Source organism: Cyprinodon tularosa, unplaced genomic scaffold, assembly GCF_016077235.1.
Source record: "Cyprinodon tularosa strain WSP-4 unplaced genomic scaffold, ASM1607723v1 ctg429, whole genome shotgun sequence".
Lineage (NCBI taxonomy): Eukaryota > Metazoa > Chordata > Actinopteri > Cyprinodontiformes > Cyprinodontidae > Cyprinodon > Cyprinodon tularosa.
The window spans coordinates 379,431-397,435 of NW_024039151.1; the positions used below are offsets into that span (position 1 = coordinate 379,431).

Here is an 18,005-nt window from a genome sequence, read left to right on the forward strand (position 1 = left end):
TAGTGGCCCAGGATTACTTTTAACTTTTTGGTCTGTGTGACAACATTTGGATAGCAAATTTTCTGTTTAAAAAAGGAAACAGAAAAATCCAGAGCAGTTGTAAACTCTGTGAGAATTACACAACGAGGAAACACGTGCAGTTAATAAAAAAATGGTAAATGTGTAATTGTGTTCCACACACTGATGTAGTCCAACTGCGTTTTCCTGCCTTGGAATCAATAAACAGGTTTAGTGCAAATGAAACATTTGGCTGCGTAAAACTCCCTCTGAAAATTGCCCCAGGAACATTCAGAGAGCTGAGTCATTTTGAATTGAGACTCTGTACACATGTTAGTGTGTGTAAGTGCCGCTCTCAACACTGTAAACAAACCCCTCAACCTTTAATAGACACACATGTGCACACACACCCATCCCTGTATGTCTGTATGTACGCACACATAACCATACAGAGACACTGTTGTTGTTGGATGGCAGCCACAGTCACTCGGCGCACACCGTGAGTGGAGTCAGAAGACAAATAAACATTTTGTAGAGGAGTAGAGAAAACTGCGATAGTGAGGTCTGTGTGTACGTGTGTGGTTCAGAGTGCGTGTGCGCTTGTGTGTGTGAGAGAATTCAGCCGATGGCTATCAATGTGTGCTGATTTGATCAGTGCTATGGAATAAAAATGGAGAGGGGGCGAGGAAGGTAGAAAGGGGCGGTGGTCTCTGCCTGGTAGGGAGTCATTAGGGAGGTAAACATTATTTAGAGGAACTTAAACAAGCACACAATCTCAATCACTTGCAGTTAAGATCTAGAGCACGGAGGAAAAATATGTTTTCACATTAAATTTCTTCCAACAATCCGATGACTGGAGCCCAGAGCTAAAGGGCTAAAGAGACACCCTGATGAACTGACCTCACTCCAAACCAGCATGGTACCGAAGATAACTTGAAGGCCGTCAAAGAAGTTGTCTCCTATGATGATGACTGTAGCGCCCCCTGTAGTCCACCCCTCGCTGGGACTGATGGCTTTAATGCAGGGAGCTGCTCCTGGAGGAAAAACAACAAAATATAAATCAACGAGAGTTTAGTCTTATTTACTTTTAAAATAAATAGTTGCAAAACAAAGCAAATTGTTTCCATTTTAAAAACACTTTCTTACAACAATGGCCATTGTTATAAAATCCACGAAATCAGTCTCTCGGATAGAAATCCTTCTTATAGCTCTTTTGGTATTTCTGCAATATCTCTAAGTTCTGGTTGATCTCATGGTCCCAAGATGACACAATGTAAGATAAGGGATCTATTTTGAAATTCAAGGTAGGGGCTTAAACATTTTATTAATGTGCAATGCTCCCAACAACAAATCAAGCCCTTGTTTAAAAATGTAAAAGTGAATAATCTATTGTTGCAGAAACAACATCGTACACATAAACAAAAAATCTATTAGACTATATTCATCTTGCCCTTGAGTCAATGAGTCGATGCAATCAACTGGTTTTCCTTAGATAGAAAACTTTGAATAAAATTGACTGTATGAGCTGGTGAACTGCAAAGTGTCTTGAGATGATGTGAATTGGCGCTATAGAAATAAACTGAATTGAAAATTGAATCTGGTTAAGAAAGGAATATATATTAGGAAAGATTAAGAGAATCTAGGAGCAAAAAATTAGTTAATACAGCTGGGATAAACACCGCTGGAAAACAACCCAAAGTTACCAACGTGCACGGTGGAGGATGGTAACAGAGAAAAATAAAAATCCTGTAATGCAGTGTAATCTCAATAACAGCCTTTTGCTGTTTTGCTGTTTTTAAGGCTAACCCCCACAGACCATCGCTTCCATCCATCCTGCTCTCCAACGTACGTTCACTGGATAACAAAACTGACCATCTTCAACTCGAGCTCTCAGCAAAGAGGGAGTTTAGGGACTGTTGCGCTCTCATTCTGACAGAGACGTGGCTCACATCATCAACCCCGGACAACGCCATTAGCCTGGAGGGGCTAGCTACTTTCCGCGCCGACAGAAACAAAGAACTCAGCGGTAAGAGCCGAGGAGGCGGACTCTGTGTTTACATCAATAACAACTGGTGTAAAAATGCTAGAATAGTCACAAGTTTTTGCTCTCCGGACATAGAGCTTCTGACTGTTAGCTGCAGACCCTTTTACCTGCCCAGAGAGTTCACTGTTGTTACCATCACAGCGGTGTATGTCCCCCCCAGCGCTGATACAAAGGAGGCCATGAGTGTTCTCTATCGGACTGTCTCTGAGCTGCAATCTACACACACAGAGGGCGTTTTCATCATTGCTGGAGATTTTAATCAGGCGAATATGAAAACTGTTCTCCCTCATTTTTATCAACACGTGGATTTTGCTACTCGTGGAGAGAACACTCTGGACTTAGTTTATACAAACATAAAAGACGCATTCAGAGCAGCCCCCCGCCCCCACATCGGCTCCTCAGACCACCTTTCTGTGATGCTAATTCCTGCATACAGACCCCTGCTGATCAGAGCAAAACCTACAGTGAAGCAGGTGAGGGTCTGGACGGAGGGGGCCATGGATGCACTCCAGGACTGCTTTGAATGCTCTGAATGGGACATGTTCAAATCAGCAGCAACATATGACAACAAGATCAATGTTGATGAGTACGCCATGACTGTTTCAGCCTACATCAACCACTGCATCGAGGACGTCAGCACAACAAAGACCATCACCACCCGAGCCAACCAACGGCCCTGGATGACTGAGGAGGTCCGCCACGCGCTAAAAGCACGGAACTCAGCCTTCAAGTCTGGTGACAAGGAGGCACTGAGGACAGCTAGAGCCACCCTGAACCGTGCCATCAGGTTAGCAAAGCGGAACCATAACCAGAAAATCCAGCATCTGTTCCACGACGCCAACAACACCAGGAGCATGTGGCAAGGCATACGGGCGATCACAGACTACAACACGCCCCCTGCCCCGGTGGATGAAGTTGATGCTGACTTCCTAAACGGACTAAATAACTTCTTTGGGAGGTTTGAGGCACTAAATCGCACTCCAGCAGTGAAGGCTGTCCCACATCAGGAAGAGGAGGTTCTCTGCCTTGACACAGCCGACGTGTGGAAGACTCTGAGGAGGGTCAACCCGCGGAAGGCCCCAGGTCCCGACAACATACCTGGGCGGGTGCTCAAGGAGTGTGCAGGTCAGCTAGCTGGTGTCCTCACGGACATTTTTAACACCTCGCTGGAGCAAGCCACAGTGCCAGCATGCTTCAAGTCTGCCTCCATCATCCCAGTGCCAAAGAAACCTCAAGTCACCTGCTACAACGACTACCGGCCCGTCGCACTGACTCCCATCATGATGAAGTGCTTTGAAAGGCTGGTAAAGGAACACATCGTCTCCAGTCTCCCCCCAACACTCGACCCGTTCCAGTTTGCCTACCGGCGAAACCGCTCCACTGAGGACGCCATCTCCTCTGCTCTTCACCTGAGCCTGGCCCACCTGGAGGAGAAGAACACCCACGTGCGGATGCTGTTCCTGGACTTCAGTTCAGCGTTTAACACCATCATCCCACAGCACCTGGTGGGAAAGCTGGAACATCTGGGCTTCAACACACCCCTTCGAAACTGGCTGCTGGACTTCCTCACCAACAGACCTCAGTCAGTCCGGGTCGGTCAGAACACCTCTGATGTCATCACCCTCAGCACGGGCTCCCCTCAGGGCTGCGTCCTGAGCCCCCTGCTGTTCACCCTGATGACATACGACTGCGTCCCCAGGTTCACCACCAATCACATCGTGAAGTTTGCGGACGACACCACGGTGGTGGGCCTCATCAGGGACGACAACGACCGGGACTACAGAGAGGAGGTGGAGCAGCTGGTGGACTGGTGCAGTGAAAACAGTCTGATCCTGAACGTGGAGAAGACGAAGGAGATCATCGTCGACTTCAGGAAAAACCGCCCCCACCATGCTCCACTGCTCATCAACAGCTCAGCTGTGGAGGTGGTCAGCAGCACAAAGTTCCTGGGGGTGCACATCACGGACAACCTCACCTGGACTGTAAACACTTCATCTCTAGTGAAGAGGGCACAGAAGCGCTTGTACTTTCTGCGGAGGATGAGGAGAGCCCGCCTGCCCCCGCCCATCCTCACAACCTTCTACAGAAGCACCATAGAGAGCGTTCTGACCAGCTGTCTCTCTCTGTGGTGTGGAGGCTGCAGAGCTTCTGACTGGAAGAATGTGAGGAGGGTGGTGAGGACAGCGGAAGGAATCATTGGGGCTCCTCTTCCCTCCATTAAGGACATTTCATCACAGCGCTGTGTGTCCCGAGCCCGTAATATCATCAAAGACCCCTCACACCCCCACCATGGACTGTTCTCCCTGCTGCCCTCTGGAAAGTGGTTCCGCAGCATCCGCTGCAGATCCACCAGGTTGTGCAACAGCTTCTTCCCCACTGCCATCAGACTGTTGAACCTTTGATCCACAGTCCGAACTCTGCGCCTATTGCACATTATCGGGCATCAAATGCTGCTGAACTTTTAACTTTTAGCCCTTTAAATTGTTCATCTCATTGTATTTTTCAATAACGCATTTTTTGCACAGATGCCATTTTGCACTGAACCACTGCAGCTTGCACACTGTCTCTTGTCCTCTGCGCTGTTCACACTTTGACCACTGCTGCACTTTTTGTATTTTTCTATAACTCGTGCCATTTGAAATATCAATGCAACGTTCATAAGCTGTATGTAACGCAATTTCGTTCTGTATGCACCCTGTGCATACAAAATGACAAATAAAGAAGTCTAAGTCTAAGTCCTTTGAACAGATCTTTATAAGGGGTTAAGGGATCCAGTTGTTGACAGCACAGAAATACAATACACCCTAAAAAATGTCACATTTAAGTTACTTAAGCAAGTTATGTTGACTCGTTCCACTTAACTTAGCTGATAAAATGTGGAGTATTATATAGAGTATTAACATTTAACATGATATTTAAAATAAAGACAAAAAAATTAGGATGACTAAATTCAGTATTTTATATTTGAATTTGTATCATGTTGTATAGTCAGTAGATTTCAATTGCTGTATGTTTTTAAAATTTCGCTTCCAAATATAGATTTAAGCCAATTTTGAATTCCTTAACTTAAAAGAAAAGATGGGAAAAGCATTTAGAATTTACTCTGCAGTGATCAGGCTCTTAAGGCAGCTATTACTAGACCTTTACTTATGAAACTTTATCTGCGTCAAGAAGACTTGATGAATTATAAACCCATATCTAATCTTCCTTTCTTATTTAAAACGCCTGAGAAAATAGTTGCTGATCAAATGAGTGAACATTTACACCATTATCCCCAGGAAAGTTTTAGTTCGGTTTCAGAGCTCAACACTGAAACAACATTTCAATCTGAAATGGAATTTTAAAGGATCCTTTTAACACAAAAAAAAAATAAAATAAAAATTATTAAGCTCCATCTTATAACAGAGATCTGACTGTTCCTTATGTTCCTATCAGATGTTATGTTCACTCTGCAAATTTACTATTGGTTCCTAGAATTTCTAAAAGTACAATAGGAGGCAAATTTCTTTGTTTTCAGGCTCCTCTTTTAGGAAATGAACTATCAATTTTAGTTTGTGAGACATACATCCTGTCTACTACTAAGGCTTGGCTTATAACTGTCCTTTTTGATAAGCTTACAGTATAGTGCTTCAGGTTATCCTGACCTATCTCTATACTGTAGTTATGCAGTCATAGGCATAGGCTGCTGGTGGACATAAGGACCACTTTCCCTTATTCTGCTAAATTCTACAGCTATTTTTAATGTTTTCATTGTCACTTAAACTTTGAACTTTATGTTTCCTATGCTTTTTTCTCCTAATAGTGACTAAATCTGGCCTAGTGCTCTTTCTAGCTGTGACAACATCAACTAGGGAGGCTGGGTTGCTGCTATTGTCAACTTTATTCTATAGCTACGATAGTTGACCCAGTTTTTTGGTTTTGCTTCTTTCCTTAACATTAGTTAAAGGAAAATTACGGTTTTTAACACTTTTAGCCCATTTTCTGTAGTGTCCAGGATGAAATCGAATGATCGACACCAAAATGTTGACAATTGGTCCTGTCTCTGCTATTTGGCTCATTTAGAATCCCCCCCTGGCTGCTTCAGAATGGCTTCCATTGTGCATGTCCGATAATGTCCTTAAAACAACCTTAAACGTTCTTTTTTTTAAATATGCTACTCACCGGGTCGTCAGCGCTTTTCAATGACGTTCCAAAAAAAGTTTCGTAAAGAAAAAACGTTCCTGTAGTGTTTTATTTAGCATTTTGTAAATCCCATTGAGTTCTGTTGGAATAGTCAATATCCCTCCGCCACCGGAAACAGAAATGGGGCCTGTTTACGCTTAGTTATAGTCTTTTCGCAAGGCCCAAGTGTTTCTGCTTCACTCTGTGTACTCCGACGTCGAGGTGCTAACGTCTCTGTTAAACACTTTAAAAAACTCTGAAAATGGAATACGAAAGGTGGATTCTTGAGGAGGACATATTGGACTTTGAGTTTGACGGTAGAGGATACCGTCGCCAACTAGTGGTCTGGAGTGTGCAACGCTTCAGATTCGAACGGGAAGCGGAAGTTTATAAGCGGTTGTGATGTATCGGAAAAAATAGTTCTGGGATTTACAAAATGCTAAATAAAACAAGACAGGAACGGTTTTTCTTCACGAAACTTTTTTTGGAACGTCATTGAACAGCGCTGACGACCCGGTGAGTAGCATATTTTAAAAAAAGAACGTTTAAGGTTGTTTTAAGGACATTATCGGAAATGCACAATGGAAGCCATTCTGAAGCATCCAGGGGGGGATTCTGCATGAGCCAAATAGCAGAGACAGGACCAATTGTCAACATTTTGGTGTCGATCATTCGATTTCATCCTGGACACTACAGAAAATGGGCTAAAAGTGTTAAAAACCGGAATTTTCCTTTAAGCTTTTAGTGCAACCATGTTCTCTCATGATCTGATAACCAACTAAGAGTGTGCTTTATATTTAAGAAAGCCAATAGTTCTAGTCTGCCATTACCCTCTCTGCCATAGAAAGTATTCCTGGGTAATTGTTTCTATTGCCCCATTTACACTAGCCCTACCAAGCTTGGATCAGTTAACCATGCCCAGCTTGGTTCTTACATATAACGCTAGCACGGTTCCTTGGATCCTATCAGTGGCCCGTGATACTACAGCTCTCATGGCGGGAATTACTGAAACAAAAATGGCACCACCCATAACATTGAGGAACTTATGTTTGTTTATATTAGGGATATTTTGTTGTTTGTGGAATGTCAGGCAAAAAAGGGAACCTTCTCGGTCTTGGTATCAACCCAGGTAGTACCACGTTCTTTTGATGCTAATTGTTAATAAGCTGTGAAGAAGTTTATGTTGCGAACAGGTGAATTGCAAAATCCCCCCGAAATGAGTCAGCTGACCGTAAATATGAGACGCGTTCTGCTCATGAGCTCTTTGTTATAAGACAATCGAGCCACAGATGAACCATGCCGAGCCCTACTACTGAACTAGTACTAGATTTAGCGCGGTTTGGTTGTGTCTGGCACGGTCCAGTTCAGTTGAGTTCCATTTACACTCAACAGTTATCTCGGTTACCACGCTCCGACCGTTCTCGGCACAGTTTTAAAAGGCTAGTGTTAATGGCACATATGTTCCTTTTGTGTTTCTGCTTTGTCTTTTGAAGGGCCTTTCACACAGTACCTGATTCTGTTCAGGGTTTCTTCCTAATAAAGGGAGGTTTTGCCTCCAATATCACTGCATGCACGCTCAGTATTAGAGACTGCTACAAAGTCAACAGCAGGTTGCAAATCAATGTCCACTGTCCCTGCATGCTCATACAGAAGGAGTGAATATTGCAAAGTCTGTGAATACTGCAATCGGCTTTTTCCTTAGAGAACTTTTAACTCATAAACTGAATGAAGTAAATTAAGCAATCACTAATTCTTTATTTTAAGAGCTGAGGTGAGTTCATCTCATGCCTGAAGTCTCCTAGATTTTTTTCTACAAACCTGTAAAAAACTTAGCCTTACAGCTGCGGTAGCTCCAAGCTTATGTTATATACAGTCAGTGTATTGAAGAGTTTTATTATGTTATGTTTATGATGATATATTCATAACAGAAAATCTATTCAATTATCAGATCTTTTTTACTGTTTTTTTTACCCATTCCTTTGATTTTTGTTTTATAAAAGATGCCATTGCAGCAAAAGTCATTGCTTCAATATCCAAGGCGGTGTGGATAGGACCTGAGTTTTTGCTTATTTAAAAGTATGACTGATGTGAGATTACAGCTAATGTAACTCTAATAAAAACACACACAGGTGGTCCAACGTGCATCATATTACTTTAAAAAGAACAGATACAGCTTAATGTCGCTTCAATGCTGACTATTGTGAGGTTAAAAGCATTTGATCCAATCCACAAGGATAACGGCAAAAGTCTTCCTGTCAGTCAAAAAAAAAAAGCTCTCTCTCTAATGGGAGTGTGTGATTATCAGCATTCAGCTGAATTACAACAACAGCTCTCAGTGTGGGTTTGTTCATGAGAAAGTGTATAATGATATTAGCCTAGAAACACACACATGCACAGCAATACATCTTGCTGTGTGTGTGCTGCAAGTTGGATTAGCCAGATGGAGGGGCAGGAATCACCTGATAGGATTAAACCATCAACCATCTGGTGGCCATGCTGCTTCCACACACACAGGCACACACCCCCACACACACAGGCTGGTGTTACCGTGTTCTAGGTAAGATGGGGTTCCTTCCACGGGGTCGAGTCTTCGGGCCCGCCGGCCATGTTTGGAGTTGTTATGGACGAACATATTGTCAGAAACTGCAAGGACATGTCCCTCCACGCTTACCGTCGTCGACACAACCACCTGAGGAGATGCAGGGGATGAGATGGGAGGTACAGGTGACAGAGAAGGAATCATTACAGGAGTATAATATGTAATAAAAAAGATAAATAAGAAAGGAAGGAGTTAAGGAGGGACAAAAGTACAAAAAAAGGAAAGTGAAGCATAAAAACACCAAAGGTCGACATATTGTCACAGAGGAGTTAAAGCATTAAGCTGTGAAAAGCTCTTTAAATGTAACCAGTTATTACTGCTATTACCACCACTCTTAATATACACTAAGTTACTGTGACTGCACATTTATATATATCTCTATATATATGTGTGTGTGTTCCTGATGGGTCCAGTCTTTAATTATCTCCCAGAGAAACAGATCTGTCTTTCTCTGGTTCCACTACAATAGAGCTGTGCAATTAGAGGCAGAGATTCGGTCACACACTTGCTACTATTTGACCCTCCCTGTCCCGTCTCTCTCCCCTAAATACACACACAAGTGCACACACACACATGTGCACATGGTAATAAATCTATCAGTATCTTCTGGGCGTCCAGTATATCCACTCAACTCCAAGTGGTGTCTTCCTGATTGTGTTGCAGCCATGAAGATAAGGAAATAATAATGACTGTGCTGTCTTAAATCTTACCCGCAAGCCCCTCACCTCATTTTTCTTTATCCTACATCCCCTCCCCCTAACTTCTGTGTCCCTGATGTGTGGGAATATTTATGCTGTGACCAGTCAGAGGTCAAGATCTCGAGTTTCCTGATAGTTTATTTACTTAGATTCATTCCTGTGCTTATGTGTTGTGACAGCCATAAATTTATATAGATATTATTATGTTGTGTCCATTGTAAATGAAACGGGGAGGAAAGGAAAAAGAGGTAGAAAGACAAAGAAGGCTTGTACCTGGAACCTTCTCATGTCCCTTGGGTTTCCGGCGTTCTTTAAGCAGTTCTGGTTGCACTTGAGGAAAAACTTAAGGAAAAATCTGTTGAGACAAGAAAGTAAAATATTTTTTTTCTTTCTGTCTTAAAAAGGGTAGATCCAATGAAAAATATGAGTGAAATAAACATTTTAGAGTTCCTATAAGGAATCTCCCTGTGAGATTTACTTAGATATATATAAAAAAAACCATTGTTTTTAATTCTAATAACAACGTTATCTACCTTGAAATGCCAAATAAAAGCAGTGGATAAAGGCTACAGTAGGTAGAAATTGAAATGAACACATTTGAGGAGAAGATCGAAAAAATGGATGATAATGAAAAAGTTTAAATTCAAAGTTAAATAACATCTGATACTTAACCTATTTGGTTTCATAACTTCAAACACAAAAGCATAAAAATCATAAACATGTTTCCACATAAAAAAAAAAATTTATTTGCTTTTCTAAAGAAATCAACACATGTATGAACACAGCTACTGTTTTAGTAAAACTATCAAAAATACACACATTAATTTAATTAAATTAATTTAACTATGTTTTTTCAATCATACAATTTATTTTTGACTAAGATTTATGAGAGATAGCATATTTGCAGTGCACCTAAAAAGAAAAAAACAAACTTCAAACTCTTTTTTTTCTAAATTAAATCTGAAAAGTTTTGTGTCTAAACTCATTATTCACTGATGATTGACTAATGCTTGATGCGTCTACATTACACATGGAAATGAGACCAGTAGAATGCATTTGCAGCATTTTATACTTTCGCCCTCTGTACCTAATTTTCTGTCCATCTCTAGAGGGTAATGTGCAGCACAGACTGCAACACTACAGTACATGTAGATATAGAAAACACAGCTCTTCAACTACTTAACAATTATGCAGTTTTTTGTTGGTATAAACAAAATCATCCCAACATATTTCATATTAAGTTATTGTCATGAAAGTCTGACAAACATTTGATTTACATAGTAAATCAAATGAAAAGATGTTTGTGAACTGTGTAAGTCATCTGTCCAGCCTGGCAGGTGTATTAATACATTCATACATCTTTCAGCATCTGCAAAAACACATAGAAATATTGCTAACTGCCAATAACCACGCGAAGAGTCCAGAACAGAACAAGCTTCAAAAAGATACTGTCTTCAGAACTACTGCAGATGATATGATGAACTGACCTGTGTATATATGTTGTATATTCCTACTCTTTTTCATGTTCCTATTATTTCCTAATGTGATTTTTTTTAATGGTTTGTTCATAATGTAATGTAATTTCTTAATGTGAGGACCCCAGGAAGATTAGTGGCCATTTATTTGGCAGCTAATGGGGATTCTAATAAAGCTAAACTAAACTAAACTAAACTAGAGAGGCACTTGGATAGAGCAAATTTCTGCCAAGCATCACATTTTGCCCCAAATTTCACCTAGAGCTAAACCTCACACATGATCTGGATCATTACCTAATTTAAATGAAGTGTTCCTTGGCATTAGGTGCACCTTTAGCAAGAGTTTTCTTAAAACCCTTGCATAAGTTTATAAGGCAGAGCATGTTCTGCAGCCTCTGGTGTCTGTTCTGCTCTCACCTTCATTCATTCTGCTTTTTTTGTTTGATCAGCAGATCAAGACTACAAGCAAGGCTTGGCTCTCCTTCATGTTTTTTTGTCTACAGTATGATACTTCAAGACTTTTTTTTCATCCGATACTAAAGCTGTCAATACTACCACTTTCTGGTTTAGGCGGGTATTGCTTGTTCCGCCAAATAACGTTAAAGAATCATTAAAAAAAATCCTGCATCCACGGTATATTGTGGAAAATGTAATGGACTGTTCCATCTGCTGAGGTGAACCTTTGGTAGAAACGCCTTTTATATACATTTGTATCTTTCCAGGTTATCCTGTAATTAGACGGACAAACACACAAACTTGACCAATAACATAATCTCCTTAGAGGTAATTACACCAAACTGGGTCAAAATCCTGTTCTTTAGTGTCTTTCTCTCATTTCTTTATGTCTTTTTATAAAATATACCATAACTCAACAAAAGATTGTATGTGAATAACCGAGCATCACAATAAAGTATTCAGAAGCTCACCCTATGCCCAAAGGACAACACTCATTCTTGCGAAACAAAAGGATAACAACTTACCAAATAAAACTGTGAATATGATTGTGCAAACAATAAAGAAATACTTTATCCTCCCATTTCAATTGGAATTTCACTTTTATTCTAATATATTTGGTCCTATAATTAACTTCAATATTTAAACATTTCTGGAACATCTCCATTCCCTCCTGACTGAGCCCGGTGATCCAATGTACTAAATAAGACAGCCTTTGTATTGGACCTGCAGGATAAATCAAAGGTGTGCGCTAATGTGCGTGTGCAAACATGCGCTCAGCATGTATGTGTGTGACGGTGCAGCGAAGCTTAGTGGCAGGTCCGAGTGTAAAACTCTGCATTAACGAGCTCAGGCTTCGTTAGAACAGCGGTGCTGGGATCCTGCATGCCTAATTATCCTGACCCCTCACCTCTGGGTGACAGCCTATCACAGAGGAGGACAGCCAGGGTGACCCCGACTGACCTCTCACTGTCTAGTCCTCCTCACAACACTAGCATAGCGTTAACATGGCCACCTCGGCTGACCCTCCGATTGTACATCTGCGCGTAAAAGAGAGCGACTGGGAAACTAAGTAAAGGCTCCTAAAACCTGCTGAAATCAGAGCAGAAGTAGGAAAAGAGTTCTAGGAGAATGTCTGGTGATTGTTATAGTCATTAATTAGAGTTAACAAAAAAGAAATAAAGAGAACATTTTTCAAACTAATAACATTAAAAAACGTTTTGAACCATTAATATATTTTTCACCATTTCGCAGTACAGTTACAGTATATCTGCTTAAGTACGGTAATTGCCATAAATTACACATATGCAGCCATTTCTTATATGTTATAGCTGTTAAATATAACAAAAAATTCTGTTGAGACAGAACGTTTATTTAAATGTTTAAATGACAGTGCTATTGATCCAGCTTTCATCTTCCTTCAAGACCAGAAAAACATTTGAGGCAACAGACTATTGATGAATAATGATATTAAATGTGAAACTATTCACTATTCTTTAACCTTATGATATTGTTTAAAATTACAATGCAATGGCATATAAAAAAAACAGAAAGTAGGCCATAATTGTGAAATGTAAATGAAATAATAGTTGGTTTTAAGTGTTTTTACAAGTAAAGGTTTGAAAATCATCATCAGCAACCCCTCACACCCCCATCATGGACTGTTCTCCCTGCTGCCCTCTGGGAAGAGGCTTTGCAGCATTCGATGCAGGACCTGCAGGTTGTGTAAAAGCTTTTTCCTGGTGAGACTGTTGAAGTGTTCAAACTCCAATCAAGTCACAAATCAAGACTACAGTACATGGTGAATTTTCAAATCCCTTTAAATAGAACTCAACTCAGTTTTTCTACTGCATTTTGCACCCTATTTATTTTGCACTGCTCCATATCAATGCCTTTTGCACCATGTTTTTAAACCGGTTTTCCTTTTCTCCAACTCTGTTTACATTTTGACTACTGCTGCACTTTATAAATGGTAACGTTCATTTCACTGCTAAGCAGCTCATTTAATGTTGGAAAGCTGTATGTATCGAAATTTAAATTTGTATACACTCTGTTTATACAAAATGACAAAGTTTGTCTAAGTCTCTAAGTCTGAGTCTAAGAAAGTATGTCATACTTTGTGTTTAGTTCATTTGTACAACATATTAGCACCCTCCATTGCAAATATAGGGTGCTAATATGTTTGTTTGGTCTGGATCAAAGATGGACTTTTTTCCCACTTGATATTCTGTTAGCTTTCAAACTGTAGATTTTTACAAGTGAACTATAACTTGTTAACGAGAGTACGCATGTGATAACCATTGCTCTCATTTGACAGAGAAGAGTGGAGGCAAATGGAGCACAGACCTTAAAATAGTAGAACACTATCATGGAAGTACTGAATGCTCTACTTCTGTTCTGCATATGTGCTGTTATTACAGATGCAAAATGGTTATGAGTGTCAAAAGCAGCTCATTCAACTCTCCTGTTGTAGCACTGGCTGTATGTTTGGGGGGGAAGGAGAACCTCTGCCCCAGTCTCAAGTGTTTTGCAGCTCTGACTAACTTTTGTTTCTACTGAGCATTTCCACATCATCTGATGTCTCTATCCTGTTTCACAATGAAAAAGGTTTATTCAGGGAGATCTGCTGCCTTTTCTGCAAATACAAAACTTTCTACATGTAGACTAGAAATTAAATAATAATATTTAAAATGCAGTAACCTTATAACAGAACTTTTATATATATGTCTATCTATAAAAATAGACATTTTTTCTTCTATTATTTAAAAGCTAGGTTTGTTAAACGCACAACTAATATGTTTTTCTGCTGACAGAGTCTTTTATCCGAGCTGTAACTCTTCACTTTTTACAGATACCACTAGCCACTTAGAGCCCTGCTGTGTTTGCCTTGCCTCAGTTTGGGTGAACGGCCATGTCTTGGTAGTTTTGTGTCTTACTCCTTCTTTTTTAAGATGATGGCTTAAAAAAAGTACATCATGATATTTTCAAGATTAAACTTTTACTCCAACCCTGATCTCAATCTTTAAAATCACATTGAATTTATCCTAAAACACTGTATCGTCACCTCAAAACATTACCAGAATTAAGTGACTGATGTCCCAATAAGACTCTAAAAATATTTAATGCATTTGTTTTTAGCAGACACGACTACTGTAATACTGTACACAATCCATCAATACAGGTGCTGGTCATAAAATTAGAATATCATGAAAAAGTAGATTGATTTCAGTAATTCCATTTAAAAAGTGAAACTTGTATATTATATTCATACATTACATACAAACTCATATATTTCAGATGTTTATTTTGTTTAATTGTGATGATTACAAATGACAACAAATGAAAATCTCAAATTCATCATATCAGAAAATTAGAATATTACTGAAGACCAATAAAAACAAAGGATTTATAGAAATGTTGGCCAACTGAAAAGTATGAACATGAAAAGTATGAGCATGTACAGCACTCAGTATTTAGTTGGGCCTCCTTTGGCCTGTATTACTGCAGCAATGCGGCGTGGCATGGAGTCGATCAGTCTGTGGCACTGCTCAGGTGTTATGATAGCCCAGGTTGCTCTAATAGTGGCTTTTAGCTCTTCTGAATTGTTGGGTCTGGTGTATTGCATCTTCTTCTTCACAATACCCCATAGATTTTCTATGGGGTTAAGGTCAGGAGAGTTTGCTGGCCAATTAAGAACAGGGATACCATGGTCCTTCAACCAGGTACTGGTAGCTTTGGCACTGTGTGCAGGTGCCAAGTCCTGTTGGAAAATGAAATCTGCATCTCCAAAAAGTTGGTCAGCTGCAGGAAGCATGAAGTGCTCTAAAACTTCCTGGTATGTGGCTGCGTTGACCCTGGACCTCAGAAAACACAATGGACCAACACCAGCAGATGACATGGCACCCCAAACCATCACTGACTGTGGAAACTTTACACTGGACTTCAAGCAACGTGGATGTAGTGCCTCTCTTCTTTTCCTCCAGACTCTGGGACCTTGATTTCCAAAGGAAATGCAAAATTTACTTTCATCAGAGAACATGACTTTGGACCACTCACCAGCAGTCCAGTCCTGTTTCTCTTTAGCCCACGCAAGACGCTTCTGACGCTGTCTGTGGTTCAAGAGTGGCTTGACACAAGGAATGCGACAGCAGAAACCCATGTCTTTCATACGTCTGTGTGTGGTGGTTCTTGAAGCACTCACTCCAGCTGCAGTCCACTCTTTGTGAATCTCCCCCACATTTTTGAATGGGTTTTGTTTCACAATCCTCTCCAGGGTGCGGTTATCTCTCTTGCTTGTACACTTTTTTCGACCACATCTTTTCCTTCCCTTCGCCTCTCTATTAATGTGCTTGGACACTGAGCTCTGTGAACAGCCAGCCTCTTTAGCGATGACCTTTTGTGTCTTGCCCTCCTTGTGCAAGGTGGCGATGGTCGTCTTTTGGACAACTGTCAAGTCAGCAGTCTTCCCCATGATTGTGTAGCCTATAGAACTAGACTGAAAGACCATTTAAAGGCTTTTGCAGGTGGTTTGAGTTAATTAGCTGATTAGAGTGTGGCACCAGGGGCCATCAATTTTGAACCTTTTCACAATATTCTAATTTTCTGATATGATGAATTTGAGATTTTCATTTGTTGTCATTTGTAATCATCAAAATTAAACAAAATAAACATCTGAAATATATGAGTTTGTATGTAATGTATGAATATAATATACAAGTTTCACTTTTTAAATGGAATTACTGAAATCAATCTACTTTTTCATGATATTCTAATTTTATGACCAGCACCTGTAGAATCAATAAGACAACAAATGCGATTACTATCAGACTTTAGGCTGATCAGTTCAAATTGACAAGGAAGAGAAGAAAGTGAATGTAACAAACTGTTTACTGAACTGATGATGTATCACTGTCACTAGAAGCGTTCAATAAAGCTTTGTTGAAACAGACAAAAAGAAAACAAAAATGGCTACCAGTGCCTCTGTGTTTTTATTAAACCCTTAAACAATGTGAGCTAAACGTATCATGGCCCCATTATCACCAAAAAGGAAGGTAAAAAAATGAATGCACAACTATGAACTATGTCCATTTGCAAAACAGTCAGTGACAATTGCTTCTGCAGAGAAGTCTATGTGGATGTACAGGGTGAGCCCTGGCATTGAGACAGCAGACACTTAGAAATGTATCAGTTTTAATACCAAGTGTAGTAGGACTTCAAATCAGATTTCGGGGGGGAATTTGAAATTGGGCTTTCCAAACTGCTGTGAAAAAGTCAGATATGATGGTCTTTAACTGGTGTGTCTTTGTCTTGCTCTGTGTATCTTGCAAAGGGTCCAAAAATCACTAGAACTAGCACCCCTCACAACCCAATAGGGAGCGCCTGTAGAGACAGTGATTTTGTCATTCTGTTAGATGTGCTTGGTGTCAAAATACATTCTTTATTTTCTCATCTTCAGTGCTGTTTTTAAAGCTCATTGCTGCCAAAAACAAAATCTAAAAGATTCATGTCTCTGTTTCTGATTTTGCTGTAAAATACAAGCCAGCCCAGTTTTGTTAAATGGTTTGCTGCAATGGGAAAATTAAACTATGGGATTCTCTCACCGGTATATTTAGTCATTAGAAGTAAGTGAGATGTGAAATAAGGTAAATAATGGTAAAGAATATTATTGAACTAATGCCAAAATGTAGGGAAAGATAATCCTCTTGTAAAGCAAAATCTTAAAACATATTCTATAATTTGTTTCTACTTTTAGATTCAACCTGCCCTTGTTCTTTGAGTGTTTTCTCTCATTGATATTGAGCCATGTCCTTTATATCTTAATGCATTGTGTGCCTCCCTTTTCTAGCACTTGACCCCATATGGCCCAATCAAGCGTACCACAATAAGGCCATGTAGCGACAGCCATTCAGACAGACACTTGGTGTGAATTGATTAGCTGGTCCAGTCACTGGTCGTTAAGAGGCTCCCAATTAAAAGAGGCAATTATGAGAGTCGAGATGATGAAGGGGGAGGGGAGCTCAGTCCCAGTTTGTCTTCTGGCTTACTCCTCCACCTCGGCACCCCATCATGTTCAAGTGATAACAGCGCTGTTGACCTTTGCTATATTGTGAGCAGCACTCTAAGAGAACTGACCCAGGACCAGTCTGACTGGACAGAGAAACACACAACCCCATCAGTTAATGTGTGAAGACATCCACAGGAAGGAAGGAAGGAAGGAAGGAAGGAAGGAAGGAAGGAAGGAAGGAAGGAAGGAAGGAAGGAAGGAAGGAAGGAAGGAAGGAAGGAAGGAAGGAAGGAAGGAAAGAAAGAAAGAAAGAAAGAAAGAAAGAAAGAAAGAAAGAAAGAAAGAAAGAAAGAAAGAACTCTTTAGAGGTAACAAATCAAAAAAGCAGATAAAAACAAAACAAACTTAAAAGTCTAAGTCGCAAAACTTTTTAAAATAATTTTTAGATAAATTTTAAAGTAGGTGCAGTTCTGCAATTTGCAGGAAGGTTATTTCAGATTTTTGGAGCAATTACAACGGAAGGCTGCTTCCATGTGTTTGTTCAAAGTTTGGTAACCATGATTAAATTTGATTT

The 18,005-nt window shown here is 40.2% G+C and overlaps 1 protein-coding gene across 2 annotated transcripts in view; it reads right to left on the reverse strand.

Moving 5' to 3' along the window:
* Positions 1-18,005, reverse strand: part of LOC119792700 (transcription factor COE1-like) — a 142,308-nt gene that overhangs the window by 35,950 nt on the left and 88,353 nt on the right. For both annotated transcript variants that reach the window (XM_038299448.1, XM_038299449.1), the window contains exons 7-9: positions 9,773-9,854; positions 8,750-8,891; positions 898-1,031 (exon numbers count right to left, since the gene is read on the reverse strand). In XM_038299448.1, the coding sequence (XP_038155376.1) occupies positions 898-1,031; positions 8,750-8,891; positions 9,773-9,854 (358 nt within the window). The remainder of the gene's footprint in view (positions 1-897; positions 1,032-8,749; positions 8,892-9,772; positions 9,855-18,005) is intronic.